Source organism: Scyliorhinus torazame, chromosome 9, assembly GCF_047496885.1.
Source record: "Scyliorhinus torazame isolate Kashiwa2021f chromosome 9, sScyTor2.1, whole genome shotgun sequence".
In the NCBI taxonomy this organism is placed as follows: Eukaryota; Metazoa; Chordata; class Chondrichthyes; order Carcharhiniformes; family Scyliorhinidae; genus Scyliorhinus; species Scyliorhinus torazame.
The window spans coordinates 12,268,396-12,281,956 of NC_092715.1; the positions used below are offsets into that span (position 1 = coordinate 12,268,396).

The window sequence follows — 13,561 nt, forward strand, 5'->3', positions numbered from 1 at the left end:
ACTCACAAACTTACACACACACTTACAAACTCACACGCACCACACTCACACACTTACACACTCACACACTTACACACTCACACACACTCACACACACACTCTCACACACTCACACACTCACACCATCAATCCCAGATTCTGTTAGGAATAGGAATTGAGTGGTCGGGAGCAGAAACCAATGTATTAGTCCCACATCCCTCAGATTCACAATGTTGTGTAATCCGGTCCTGGAATGTAAGATTCTATCCAAGTGTTGACCATCGACACAAACACTGCAGTCAGCAAACACCCTGATAAAGTCAGTGCAAGAGGGACCGACACTGCTCAATGATGAAGGTACAAATATTTGCTCTTCATTGGAAGACTACAGTTATTGCATAGGATAGTGTGTGTGTGGGGGGAGGGGGCTGGGGTGGTGATGGGTGAGGGATGTGAGGGGAGGGATGCAGGTGAGCCACAGGGACGTCAATGCCAAACACCCTGGGCGCGATTCTCCCATCGGGAGTCTAAGTGCCGACTCCGGAGTGAAAACCGGAGTGTTTCACTCCGGCGTCGGAGGCCGTTCCCAGCCCCCTAGTATCCCGACTCCGGGGGGCTACGAGCGGTGTCGCGTCATTTACGCACGCTGGGCCTTGGCGCTGCGTAAAAAGAGGCGTCGCGTAAATGACGCGGCCGGCTCTGCGTAAATGACATCACCCGCACATGCGTGGGTTGGCCGGCGCTACCCCGTGCATGCACGGATGCCGTCCTCCCCGAGGCCGCCCCGCAAGAAGATGGGGGATGGATCTTGCGGGGCGCGGAGGAAAGGAGGTCCTCTTTCAGAGAGCCCGGCCCGCCGATGGATGGGCACTGATCGCGGGCCAGACCCCTTTTGAGGCCCCCTCCGTGCAGGAAACCCCCCTCCCCCCCCACAGGCCGCCCCCCCCCCCCCCCCAGCGTTCCCGCACTGTTCCCACCGGCAGCGAGCAGGTGTGGATGGCGCCGACGGGAACCTGTCATGTTCGGGCAGGCCGCTCGGCCCATCCGGGCCGGAGAATCGCTGCTCACCCGATACCAACGGCAAGCGGCGATTCTCCCAGCGGCCAGCCGTGATTCTCGCCGTGCCGGTTTGGGGGGGGGGGGGGGAGGGGGGAGAATCGCGTGCGGGCGTCGGGGCGTCGGGGCGGGACACGCGCGGCGCCCGGTCGATTTTCCCACCCGGCGTGGGGGGGGGGGGGGGGGGAGAATTCCGCCCCCCAGGCTAGAGTCAACCTGGCAGATTCCGAAAGCTTATTTGGAGATGCTGATTGGATAGGAGGAGGTGGAAATTCATTGCTCGGGAACCAATGGGAAGGAGGTCGGTACATCAGAGTGATTGGAAGTTCGCTCCGAACATTGCACAGAGAACCGGCCTTGTGAGGGAGGGGGCTGTTGTGTTGAATGTAGAATTGTTACATATGACATTTCATATTTGTGGCAGCAATGTTTATCAAAAACCCTGCTTTAAAATACATACAGGCCCCGTGTCCAACAAAGTTGCCATTAAGGTGTTGTAAAAGGTGGATTAATGATTGATTTTAACCATTTACTTGTTTGCAGGGAGATGGCTTGTTTTGTAGATTCCTTGGAGTGTAGATAATTTATGAGGGATTGTATTTAGTCCCAGCTAAGCAGGTGATGGGATACAGATGATGGAATTAATGGGAGGAGCCAGGTCTGTATGTAGTTTGCAGTTTTGCCAAATGCTGTTAGGTTGAGCAGAAGGGTCTGACCAGACACAAGTGTACTGGATCTGCTCTTGAAAGGGTCTCCCCCCAAAGGTCTGCACAGCTTAAGAAAGAAACCTGTTTTGGTAACTTTATTTGTAAGTGGCATTTGAACTGTAATGGGTTGCTTCATTGGAATTAGAGGCTGGTGTAGATGGTAGGTTAAAGTTTCGTCCTCGTATTTAATAATTGTTTAACTGTTAATTGTAACGCCATCTCTTTAATGTTAATGTGGTTAATTCTGTGTTTAAATTAAAGTTTGTTTTAACATAAAAGTTAGCCATTGGTCAGGATCATCACACCTGTGGTGAAGTTTCCTTTCCTCCCAGTTTTACAAATTGAAAAATTGTTTGAGTTTCTTGTCCAGTATCCTGACAAATGTTGGGAGCTCTTTGCCGAGATTAAAAAATGTATTTCCTATTTTGGTTCGGGATTATTGAAGTTAAAGTCAGTGAGGGTGAGGGGCTGGTGCTTTCTTTCAGCGGTTGAATTCCGTCAGTTTAACACAGGGAGTGATTAGTAAAATGGCTCTTTCAGCGGCTAAGAGTTTCCTGGCTGTTGAAGAGGTCACTCTGGGTGTTCACAAAGGGTGATTAAAACCAAGCTTTTGGATTTGGCAGATAAACTGCGGTTGACTTTACCTGTCGGGGTGAGGAAGGTGACGATAATTCAAGCAATAGCTCAGCATTTAAGTTTAGCTCGGGCTCCTTGATGCCATGCTCGGTCAAACGCTGCCTCGATGTCGAGGGCAGTCACTCTCACCTCACCTCTGGCATTCAGCTCTTTCGTCCACGTTTGGACCAAGGCTGGAGTGAGGTCAGGAGCTGAGTGGCCCTGGGCGGAACCCAAACTGAGCGTCCGTGAGCAGGTTATTGCTGAGTAAGTGCCGCTTGATAGCTCTGTTGATGACTCCTTCCAGCACTTTGCTGATGATGGAGAGTGGACTGGGAGGGGGGTAATTGGCAGGGTTGGATTTGTCCTGTTTTTTGTGTACAGGACACACCTGGGCGATTTTCCACATTGCCGGGTAGATGCCAGTGTTGTCGCTGTGGGTTTGGAATAGTGACTGGGCTGAATGGCGTCCTTCAGGAGGGCAGTCAAGCTGTGAAATTCCTGAGAGCTGCAGAGGATAAGGAAGCTGTGAGTATTTCATTCCCACTTTGTGCTCCCTTTAGCTCCTGCTCCTGGTTTCCATGGTGATGGCCAAGGCCCATGGACAGTATCCGTAAGTGAACAATCACCTGTCCAGTCGTGTGACGCAATGTTGATGCACGTGAACTTTAGCAGCTCCAGCGAGGGATTGAGGGAGAGGGCGGCATGGAGGCACAGCGGTTAGCACTGCTGCCTCACAGGGCCAGGGATCCGGGTTCAATTCCGGCCTCGGGTGACTGTCTGTGCGGAGTCTGCGCGTTCTCCCCGTGTCTGCGTGGGATTCCTCCGGGCGCTCCGGTTTCCTCACACAGTCCGAAGGTGAGCAGGTTAGGTGGACTGACCGTGATCTATTGCCCCTCAGTACCAAAGATTAGGTGGGTTTAGGGGTTTGCAGGATAGTGGGGTTAGGTAGGGTGCTCTTTCAGAGACTCGATGGGCCAAATAGGCTCATTGTGCACTGTAGAGAGCTATGATTCTATGAAAGAGGGAGGGGGGAGAGGGATGGAAGGATAAGGGACGAGGGATGCTTGGAAGATGGGGGAAGATAACTTAAGCAAGGAGTCAGGAGGGCTAGAAGGGGTCACGAAAAGTCATTGGCAAATAGGGTTAAGGAAAATCCCAAGGCTTTTTACACGTACATAAAAAGCAAGAGGGTAGCCAGGGAAAGGGTTGGCCCACTGAAGGATAGGCAAGGGAATCTATGTGTGGAGCCAGAGGAAATGGGCGAGGTACTAAATGAATACTTTGCATCAGTATTCACCAAAGAGAAGGAATTGGTAGATGTTGAGTCTGGAGAAGGGGGTGTAGATAGCCTGGGTCACATTGTGATCCAAAAAGACGAGGTGTTGGGTGTCTTAAAAAATATTAAGGTAGATAAGTCCCCAGGGCCTGATGGGATCTACCCCAGAAAACTGAAGGAGGCTGGAGAGGAAATTGCTGAGGCCTTGACAGAAATCTTTGGATCCTCGCTGTCTTCAGGGGGTGTCCCGGAGGACTGGAGAATAGCCAATGTTATTCCTCTGTTTAAGAAGGGTAGCAAGGATAATCCCGGGAACTACAGGCCGGTGAGCCTTACTTCAGTGGTAGGGAAATTACTGGAGAGAATTCTTCGAGACAGGATCTACTCCCATTTGGAAGCAAATGGACGTATTAGTGAGAGGCAGCATGGTTTTGTGAAGGGGAGGTCGTGTCTCACTAACTTGATAGAGTTTTTCGAGGAGGTCACTAAGATGATTGATGCAGGTAGGGCAGTAGATGTTGTCTATATGGACTTCAGTAAGGCCTTTGACAAGGTCCCTCATGGTAGACTAGTACAAAAGGTGAAGTCACACGGGATCAGGGGTGAGCTGGCAAGGTGGATACAGAACTGGCTCGGCCATAGAAGGCAGAGAGTAGCAATGGAGGGATGCTTTTCTAATTGGAGGGCTGTGACCAGTGTTGTTCCACAGGGATCAGTGCTGGGACCTTTGCTCTTTGTAGTATATATAAATGATTTGGAGGAAAATGTTACTGGTCTGATTAGTAAGTTTGCAGATGACACAAAGGTTGGTGGAATTGCGGATAGCGATAAGGACTGTCGGAGGATACAGCAGGATTTAGATTGTCTGGAGACTTGGGCGGAGAGATGGCAGATGGAGTTTAATCGGACAAATGTGAGGTAATGCATTTTGGAAGGTCTAATGCAGGTAGGGAATATACAGTGAATGGTAGAACCCTCAAGAGTATTGAAAGTCAAAGAGATCTAGGAGTACAGGTCCACAGGTCATTGAAAGGGGCAACACAGGTGGAGAAGGTAGTCAAGAAGGCATACGGCATGCTTGCCTTCATTGGCCGGGGCATTGAGTATAAGAATTGGCAAGTCATGTTGCAGCTGTATAGAATCTTAGTTAGGGCACACTTGGAGTATAGTGTTCAATTCTGGTCGCCACACTACCAGAAGGATGTGGAGGCTTTAGAGAGGGTGCAGAAGAGATTTACCAGAATGTTGCCTGGTATGGAGGGCATTAGCTATGAGGAGCGGTTGAATAAACTCGGTTTGTTCTCACTGGAACGAAGGAGGTTGAGGGGAGACCTGATAGAGGTATACAAAATTATGAGGGGCATAGACAGAGTGGATAGTCAGAGGCTTTTCCCCAGGGTAGAGGGGTCAATTACTAGGGGGCATAGGTTTAAGGTGAGAGGGGCAAGGTTTAGAGTAGATGTACGAGGCAAGTTTTTTACGCAGAGGGTAGTGGGTGCCTGGAACTCGCTACCGGAGGAGGTGGTGGAAGCAGGGACGATAGGGACATTTAAGGGGCATCTTGACAAATATATGAATAGGATGGGAATAGAAGGATATGGACCCAGGAAGTGTAGAAGATTGTAGTTTAGTCGGGCAGCATGGTCGGCACGGGCTTGGAGGGCCGAAGGGCCTGTTCCTGTGCTGTACATTTCTTTGTTCTTTGTTCTTTGTTATGGAGGGATGAGCCATATTAATACTGAGGCTACCAGAGCAGGTCAAAGGCTGGGAATCCTGCAGAGAGTAACTCACCTCCTGACTCCCCCAAAACCTGTTCATCATCGACAAGGCACAAGTCAGGAGTGTGATGGAAAACTCTCCACTTGCCTGGATGAGCGCAGCTCCAACAACACTCAAGAAGCTCGACACCATCCAGGACAAAGCAGCCCCGCTTGATTGCTCCCCTTCCACAAACATTCACTGCCTCCACCACCGACGCACAGTGGCAGCCGTGTGTACCGTCTACAAGATGCACTGCAGTAACTCACCAAGATTCCTTCAACAGCACCGTCCAAACCCATGGCCACTCCCATTTGGAGGACAAGAGCAGCAGATACCTGGGAACCCCACCCCCTGGAGGTTCCCCTCCAAGTCACTCACCACCCTGACTGGGAAATATATCGGCCGTTCCTTCACTGTCGCTGGGGAAATATCCTGGAACTCCCTCCCTAACAGCACAGTGGGTGTACCTACACATCAGGGACTGCAGCGGTTCAAGAAGGCAGCTCACCACCACCTTCTGAATGGCAACTAGGGATGGACAATAAATGCTGGGCTAGCCGGCGACGCCCACATCCCGTAAATGAATGAAACAAATAAGGGACGAGGAATAGAGGGAGGAGCGGAGAGGGGGGAGGGGGGAATAAAGGCGAATGAATGAGGGGAGGGTGCTGGAGGGGTGAAGGGAGAGGGATGAGAGAGCAGAATGGAGTGAGGAGGGGAGAGGAATGCAAGGAGGACGGAAGAAGATGCGAGGAGGCGGAAGAGGGATGGAGGGATGATTAGAGGCAGATGGAAGATTGAGGGTCTCGACAGACGAGTGAGTAGAGATTGAGGGATATGGGGTGAAGGAGGATAAATAAGTGGGGAGGGATGAGAGGAGAGGGACTGACAGTTTTGTGAAGATGGATGGAGGGATGTTTGGCGAGGGACGGAGGGTTGAGGGAAGAGGGGAGGGTGTAGACAGATGAGTGAGGAGAGATGAAGGGATGACTGATCACGGAAGGATAAGAATTATAATAATCTTTATTACTGTGGAAATGAATGAGGGAGTGGAGATGAGGTGAGAGGGGCTGACCATTGTGTGAAGAGGGATGGGGTTGAGGGAAGTATGGGTGAGGAAAGGGATTGAAGAAAGAAGATGAAGGAAGGAGGGATGAGGGAAGAGGGATTCAAGGACGAGAGGCGAGGAATGGAGGCAGAAATGAAGGGTGATGGAGGGCAGAGGGATTGAGGGGTATTGATAGAACGTAGAACATAGAAAAATACAGCACAGAACAGGCCCTTCGGCCCACGATGTTGTGCCGAACCTTTGTCCTAGATTAATCATAGATTACCATAGAATTTACAGTGCAGAAGGAGGCCATTCGGCCCATCGAGTCTGCACCAGCTCTTGGAAAGAGCACCCTACCCAAGGTCAACACCTCCACCCAGTCCCCATAACCCAGTAACCCCACCCAACACTAAGGGCAATTTTGGACACTAAGGGAAATTTATCACGGCCAATCCACCTAAGCTGCACATCTTTGGACTGTGGGAGGAAACCAGAGCACCCGGAGGAAACCCACGCACACACGAGGAGGATGTGCAGACTCCGCACAGACAGTGACCCAAGCCGGAATTGAACCTGGGACCTTGGAGCGGTGAAGCAATTGTGCTATCCACAATGCTACCGTGCTGCCCTTGAGAACAAATTAATCTACACTATATCATTCTACCGTAATCCATGTACCTATCCAATAGCTGCTTGAAGGTCCCTATTGTTTCCGACTCAACTACTTCCCCAGGCAGTGCATTCCATGCCCCCACTACTCTCTGGGTAAAGAATCTACCTCTGACATCCCCCCTATATCTTCCACCATTAACCTTAAATTTATGTCCACTTGTAATGGTTTGTTCCACCCGGGGAAAAAGTCACTGACTGTCTACTCTATCTATTCCCCTGATCATCTTATAAACCTCTATCAAGTCACCCCTCATCCTTCTCCGTTCTAATGAGAAAAGGCCTAGCACCCTCAACCTTTCCTCGTAAGACCTACTCTCTATTCCAGGCAATATCCTGGTAAATCTCCTTTGCACCTTCTCCAAAGCCTCTACATCCTTCCGAAAATGAGGCGACCAGAACTGTACACAATATTCCAAATGTGGCCTTACCAAGGTTTTGTACAGCTGCATCATCAGCTCACTGCTCTTAAATTCAATCCCTCTGTTAATGAATGCTAGCACACCATAGACCTTCTTCACAGCTCTATCCACTTGAGTGGCAACTTTCAAAGATCTACGAACATAGACTACATGATCTCTCTGCTCCGCCACATTGCCAAGAACCCTACCGTTAACCCCGTATTCCGCATTCATATTTGTCCTTCCAAAATGGACAACCTCACACTTTTCAGGGTTAAACTCCATCTGCCACTTCTCAGCCCAGCTCTGCATCCTATCTATGTCTCTTTGCAGCTGACAACAGCCTCACTATCCACAACTCCACCAATCTTCGTATCGTCTGCAAATTTACTGACCTACCCTTCAACTCCCTCATCCAAGTCTTAATGAAAATCACAAACAGCAGAGGACCCAGAACTGATCCCTGCGGTACGCCACTGGTAACTGGGGTCCAGACTGAATATTTGCCATCCACCACCACTCTCTGACTTCTATCGGTTAGCCAGTTCGTTATCCAACTGGCCAAATTTCCCGCTATCCCATGCCTCCTTACTTTCTGCATAAGCCTACCATGGGGAACCTTATCAAATGACTTACTAAAATCCATGTACACTACATCCACTGCTTTACCTTCATCCACATGCTTGGTCACCTCCTCAAACAATTCAATAAGACTGGTAAGGCAAGACCTACCCCTCACAAATCCGTGCTGACTACCCCTAATCAAGCAGTGTCTTTCCAGATGCTCAGAAATCCTATCCTTCAGTACCCTTTCCATGACTTTACCTACCACCGAAGTAAGACTAACTGGCCTGTAATTCCCAGGGTTATCCCTAGTCCCTTTTTCGAACAGGGGCACGACATTCGCCACTCTCCAATCCACTAGCACCACCCCTGTTGACAGTGAGGACGAAAAGATCATTGCCAACAGCTCTGCAATCTCATCTCTTGCTTCCCATAGAATCCTTAGATATATCCCGTCAGGCCCGGGGGACTTGTCTATCCTCAGGTTTTTCAAAATGCCCAACACATCTTCCTTCCTAACAAGTATTTCCTTGAGCTTACCAGTCTGTTTCACACTGTCCTCTCCAACAATATGGCCCCTCTCATTTGTAAATACTGAAGAAAAGTACTCATTCAAGACCTCTCCTATCTCTTCAGACTCAATACACAATCTCCCGCTACTGTCCTTGATCGGGCCTACCCTCGCTCTAGTCATTCTCATATTTCTCACATATGTGTAAAAGGCCTTGGGGTTTTCCTTGATCCTACCCGCCAAAGATTGTTCATGCCCTCTCTTAGCTCTCCTAATCCCTTTCTTCAGTTCCCTCCTAGCTATCTTGTATCCCTCCAACGCCCTGACTGAACCTTGTTTCCTCAGCCTTACATAAGTCTCCATCTTCCTCTTAACAAGACATTCAACCTCTCTTGTCAACCATGGTTCCCTCACTCGACCATCTCTTCCCTGCCTGACAGGGACATACATATCAAGGACATGTAGTACCTGTTCCTTGAACAAGTTCCACATTTCACTTGTGTCCTTCCCTGACAGCCTATATTCCCAACTTATGCACTTCAATTCTTGTCTGACAACATCGTATTTACCCTTCCCCCAATTGTAAACCTTGCCCTGTTGCATGCACCTATCCCTCTCCATTACTACAGTGAAAGTCACAGAATTGTGGTCACTATCTCCAAAATGCTCCCCCACTAACAAATCTACCACTTGCCCTGGTTCATTACCAAGTACTAAATCCAATATTGCCCCTCCTCTGGTCGGACAATCTACATACTGTGTTAGAAAAGCTTCCTGGACACACTGCACAAACACCACCCCATCCAAACTATTTGATCTAAAGAGTTTCCACTCAATGTTTGGGAAGTTAAAGTCGCCCATGACTACTAACTACCCTGTGACTTCTGCACCTTTCCAAAATCTGTTTCCCAATCTGTTCCTCCACATCTCTGCTACTATTGGGGGGCCTATAGAAAACTCCCAACAAGGTGACTGTTCCTTTCCTATTTCTGACTTCAACCCATACTACCTCAGTAGGCAGATCCTCCTCGAACTGCCTTTCTGCAGCTGTTATACTATCTCTGATTAACAATGCCAACCACCCCCCCCCCCCCCCCCCCCACCTCTTTTGCCACACTCCCTAATCTTATTGAAACATCTATAACCAGGGACCTCCAACAACCATTTCTGCCCCTCTTCTATCCAAGTGATATGGGGAGAAGTGATTGAGGCACTTTCAAACTGGTTTGAAGAGCCTGACGCACCCTTCGGCAGCCGTGAGGGAGGGCAGGGCTACAGTGATTGGGGCGGTAACCTACAATCTAACCAATTGAAATGGACAGTGTAATAAGGGCTCTGAATGAACGGTTACAAGTATCAGTAAGTGTTTGAAAGTCTTGTTTGATGTGAACAGGTTGTTAGAATGTTTGCAGTGAGGGTGGGATGGTGCTGTCTTCAGGGAGCACTTTGTCTAAGTCCTGCCTTTTCTGTCAACAGACCCGTCCATTGCCAGTGGGGACAATTCAGTCCCTGGAGTGAATGTGAGGGCTGTACCAACACTCAGGTTAGTTAATACTTGCTAGTGGCCTTGTAGCTTCCATGCAGAGGGGAATAAGCAGTTGGGCTTGAAGCCAATGTGCAGGACTGGGATGAGTACCTGGGAAGTCTAACAACACCAGGTTAAAGCCCAACACGTTTGTTTCGATGTCGCTAGCTTTCAGAGCACTGCTCCTTCCTCAGGTGATCTTGATCAGGTGTTGCATATTTACCTGCCACACGTTTACCTGTCACATGTTTACCCATCACATGTTTACCTGCCAGACGTTTACCTGCCACACATTTACCCGCCACATGTTTACCTGTCACACGTTTGCCTGTCACATGTTTACTGTCACACTTTTACATGTCACAAATTGTCCTGTCACACATTTACCCATCACATGTTTAACTGTCACATATTTACCTGTCACACATTTACCTGTCACACATTTACCTGTCACACATTTACCTGTCACATGTTTACCTGTCACACATTTACCTGCCACATGTTTACTGTCACACTTTTACCTGTCACACATTTACCTGTCACATATTTACCAGTCGCACATTTACCTATTACATGTTTACCTGTCACACATATATGGGTCACATGTTTAGCTGTCACACATTTACCTGTCACATATTTACCCATCACATGTTTACCTGTCACATGTTTACCTGTCACACGTTTACCTGTCACACATTTACCTGTCACATGTTTACCTACCACACATTTACCTGTCACACGTTTACCTGTCACACATTTACCTGTCACACATTTACCTGTCACATGTTTACCTGTCACATGTTTACCTATCACATCTTTATCTGTCACACATTTACCTGTGACACGTTTACCTGATACACATTTATATGTCACACATTTACCTGTCACACCATTACCTGTCACACCTTTACCTGCCACACATTTACCTGTCACACATTTACCTGCCACATGTTTACTGCCCCACTTTTACCTGTCACACATTGTCCTGTCACACATTTACCTGTCACATGTTTACCTGTCACACATTTACCTGCCACATGTTTACTGTCACACTTTTACCTATTACATGTTTTCCTGTCACACATATATGGGTCACATGTTTAGCTGTCACACATTTACCTGTCACATATTTACCCATCAAATGTTTACCTGTCACATGTTTACCTGTCACACGTTTACCTGTCACACGTTTACCTGTCACATGTTTACCTGCCACACATTTACCCGTGACACGTTTACCTGTCACACATTTACCTGTCACATGTGTACCTGTCACATGTTTACCTATCACATCTTTATCTGTCACACATTTACTTGTGACACGTTTACCTGATACACATTTACATGTCACACATTTACCTGTCACACCTTTACCTGTCACACCTTTACCTGCCACACATTTACCTGTCACACATTTACCTGCCACATGTTTACTGCCCCACTTTTACCTGTCACAGATTGTCCTGTCACACATTTACCTGTCACATGTTTACTCATCACAAGTTTACTTGTCACACATTTACCTGTCACATGTTTACCAGTTACATATTTACCTATTACATGTTTACCTGTCACACATTTACGGGTCACATGTTTAGCTGTCACACGTTTACCTGTCACATATTTATCCATCACATGTATACCTGTCACACGTTTACCTGTCACACATTTGCCTGTCACACATTTACCTGCCACATGTTTACTGCCCCACTTTTACCTGTCACACATTGTCCTGTCACACATTTACCTGTCACATGTTTACTCATCACAAGTTTACTTGTCACACATTTACCTGTCACATGTTTACCTGTCACATATTTACCTATTACATGTTTACCTGTCACACATTTACGGGTCACATGTTTAGCTGTCACACGTTTACCTGTCACATATTTACCCATCACATGTATGCCTGTCACACGTTTACCTGTCACACATTTACCTGTGACACATTTACCTGTCACATGTTTACCTGTCACATGTTTACCTGTCACATGTTTATCTGTCACACATTTACCTGTGACACATTTACCTGATACACATTTACCTGTCACACGTTTACCTGTCACACATTTACCTGTCACACGTTTACCTGTCACATGTTTACCTGTCACATGTTTATCTGTCACACATTTACCTGTGACACATTTACCTGATACACATTTACCTGTCACACATTTACCTGTCACATGTTTACCTGTCACGCGTTTACCTGTCACACATTTACCCATCACATGTTTATATGTCACACATTTACTTGTCACACATTCACCTGTCACATGTTTACCTGTCACACATTTACCCATCACACGTTTACCTGTCACACATTTTTCTGTTACATGTTTTCTAGTCACACGTTTACCTGTCACACATTTACCTGTCACATGTTTACCTGTCAAACATTCACCTGTCACATGTTTACCTAACACTCATTTACCCAGCACATGTTTACCTGTCACACATTTACCTGTCACAAATTTATCTGTCACATGTTTTTCTGTCACACATTTAGCTGTGACATGTTTATCCAGCACATGTTTACCTGTAACACATTTACCTGTCACACATTTACCTGTCACACATTTACCCGTCACATGTTTTCCTGTCACATATTTACCTGTGACACATATACCTGTCACACATTTACCTATCACATGTTTACCTGTCAGACATCTACCTGCCACGCATTTACCTGTCACACATATAACTTTCACACATTTATCTGCCATGCAGTTACCTGCCACACATTTACCTGTCACATGTTTACCTGTCACATGTTTACCTCTGACATGCTTACCTGTCACAAATTTACCTGGCACGCGTTTATCTGCCATACATTTACCTGTCACACATTTACCCATCACATGTTTACCTGTCACATGGTTACCTGTTACCAGTTACCTGTCACATGATTGCCTGTCACACATTCACCTGTCACACATTCACCTGTCACACATTTACCTGTCACACATTCACCTGTCACACATTTACCTGTCACGCATTTGACTTTCACACATTTACCTGTCACACTTTTACCTGTCACACATTTATATGCCACACATATACCTCTCACATCTTTACCTGTCACATGTTTACCTGTCACATCTTTACCTGCCACACATTAACCCGTCACACATTCACCTGTAACACATTTACCTGTCGTTCCTTTATCTGTCACATATTTACCTGTCACAGATTTACCCATCAAATGTTTACCTGCCACACATTTACGTGTCACACATTTACCTGTGACACGTTTGCCTGTCACATATTTACCTATTACATGTTTACCTGTCACACATTTACGGGTCACATGTTTAGCTGTCACACGTTTACCTATCACATATTTACCCATCACATGTATACCTGTCACACGTTTACCTGTCACACATTTACCTGTGACACATTTACCTGTCACATGTTTACCTGTCACATGTTTACCT

At 47.3% G+C, this 13,561-nt stretch overlaps 1 protein-coding gene across 1 annotated transcript in view; it reads left to right on the forward strand.

Moving 5' to 3' along the window:
* The first annotated feature begins 260 nt into the window (after nucleotides 1-260).
* The window catches only part of LOC140429949 (complement component C7-like), a 403,014-nt gene continuing 389,713 nt past the window's right edge, over nucleotides 261-13,561 (forward strand). Inside the window, exons 1-3 of the mRNA XM_072517539.1 lie at nucleotides 261-336; nucleotides 2,921-2,970; nucleotides 10,070-10,136. Coding sequence (XP_072373640.1) covers nucleotides 328-336; nucleotides 2,921-2,970; nucleotides 10,070-10,136 — 126 coding nt within the window. The 5' untranslated portion in view covers nucleotides 261-327. The remainder of the gene's footprint in view (nucleotides 337-2,920; nucleotides 2,971-10,069; nucleotides 10,137-13,561) is intronic.